The sequence below is a fragment of the Lepidothrix coronata genome, unplaced genomic scaffold (genome assembly GCF_001604755.1).
Source record: "Lepidothrix coronata isolate B3197 unplaced genomic scaffold, Lepidothrix_coronata-1.0 Scaffold290, whole genome shotgun sequence".
NCBI lineage: Eukaryota > Metazoa > Chordata > Aves > Passeriformes > Pipridae > Lepidothrix > Lepidothrix coronata.
Window position 1 is genome coordinate 459356 of NW_016690470.1, and position 1444 is coordinate 460799.

The following is a 1444-nucleotide window of genomic DNA, read 5'->3' on the forward strand; positions in this document are numbered from 1 at the left end:
TTTTTTTTTTTTTTTTCCCCTCCGCGGGGACAAGCCCCCGCAGCGTCTCTCCCCGCACGACTGATTTTCACTCTCAACTTCTGGCGGCCCCCGCGGCCGGATCCCCGCCCGGGGTTGGGGTTCGCCCCCCGCACTCCCCCCGCGGGGACATCCCCGTTCCCGCGGGATGCGGCGGCTCCGCGCAAACTTGGGCGCGCATCCCGCATCCTCCCGCACCCTCCCGGGGCGGCTCGGGCCGCGCCGCCGCGCTCCCCCCGTGGCCTGGCAGGAGGAGAAGCGGGAGAAGCCCCGCGCACGGCGGGGCCGGGGAGCGGGGGGGGGACGTTTTTATTCTCACATCGAAGGTGGTGATTCCCCCCACCCTCCTCCCTCCCCGGTGCGGGCAGGGCGGCCCCGCGCAGCGCGGACTTGAGCGCGACCCTCCCGGGCGTCACTTCCAAGTTCAAGTCGGTGCGGCTGGCGGCCTCTCCGCCCCTTTTTTTAGCGGCCATTTTCAGCTCCATCCAGCCCTCCGCGGGCTGCGGACGCTCCCCCCGCGCCGCGACCTCCCCGCCGGGCGGCTCCCGCCGCCGCCTCCGCCCCCCCGGTACCGCGGGGCGGGTGGGCCGGGGGAGGAGAGACGGCGGCGGCTCCCCCCGCCCGCCCCCGCCGCCCCGCGCCCCCCCCGCCCCGCCACCGTATTAAACTCGCCCCGCCGCCCCCTCCCCGGCAGCAACTTTTGCTCGTGGGGGCACCCGCAAACACACGCACACGGGGAGGGGGGTTGGAGGTGAAGGGGGGGGGGGAGAGGGGGGAAGTAGAAGAGAAAACGAAAGTGTCATGGGACCTACCATCGCCAAGTGCAATTAACGGGCTCCAAGTTGCTGCGAAGCGCAAAGCAAAAGAGGATGGATGGGCTGGTTTGGGGTTTTGGTCTAAAACGTGTGTTTTCCACCGCGCCGAAGGAGGAGGAAAAAAAAAAAAAAAGCGCTGCCCCGCGAAAGAATTAAAAAATTTAAAAAGCCAATAATAAAAATAACAATAACAATAATAACAATAATAATAATAATAATAAAAGCCTCCCCGAGGCCAGCGGCACAGTGTCCCCCGCGGGCGGTCACCCTCGCTCCGGCTCCGCCGCGCTGCCGGGGGCCATGCTCCGGGCGGGGGGCCGGGCTGCGGGGCGGGGGGCGCGGGGCGGCGGGGACGGGCGGCGGGAGCGCGGGGCCCGCGCCCGGCCCGGCCTCATGCGCTGCGGGGGTGGCGGGGCTGGGGGGGGGGGGGGGGGGGGGCCCCCCCGGGGTGTTCGCCCCCGGGGGGGGGGGTGGGGGGGGGTGCCCGGGGTGGGCGGCTACACCACGGGGCTGGCGGGTGGCAGGGGGATGCCCGCGGAACGCGGGGGTGTCCGCGGGCCGGGGATGGGGGTGAGCAGCGCGGGGCCGGGGCCGTGCGGGGCCGGGGCCGT

The 1444-nt window shown here is 71.3% G+C and overlaps 1 protein-coding gene across 1 annotated transcript in view; it reads right to left on the reverse strand.

The window, feature by feature from the left end:
• Positions 1-1013, reverse strand: part of NFIC (nuclear factor I C) — a 40536-nt gene extending 39523 nt beyond the window's left edge. Inside the window, exon 1 of the mRNA XM_017837053.1 lies at positions 831-1013. Coding sequence (XP_017692542.1) covers positions 831-833 — 3 coding nt within the window. The 5' untranslated portion in view covers positions 834-1013. The remainder of the gene's footprint in view (positions 1-830) is intronic.
• Between the last annotated feature and the right edge of the window lie 431 nt (positions 1014-1444).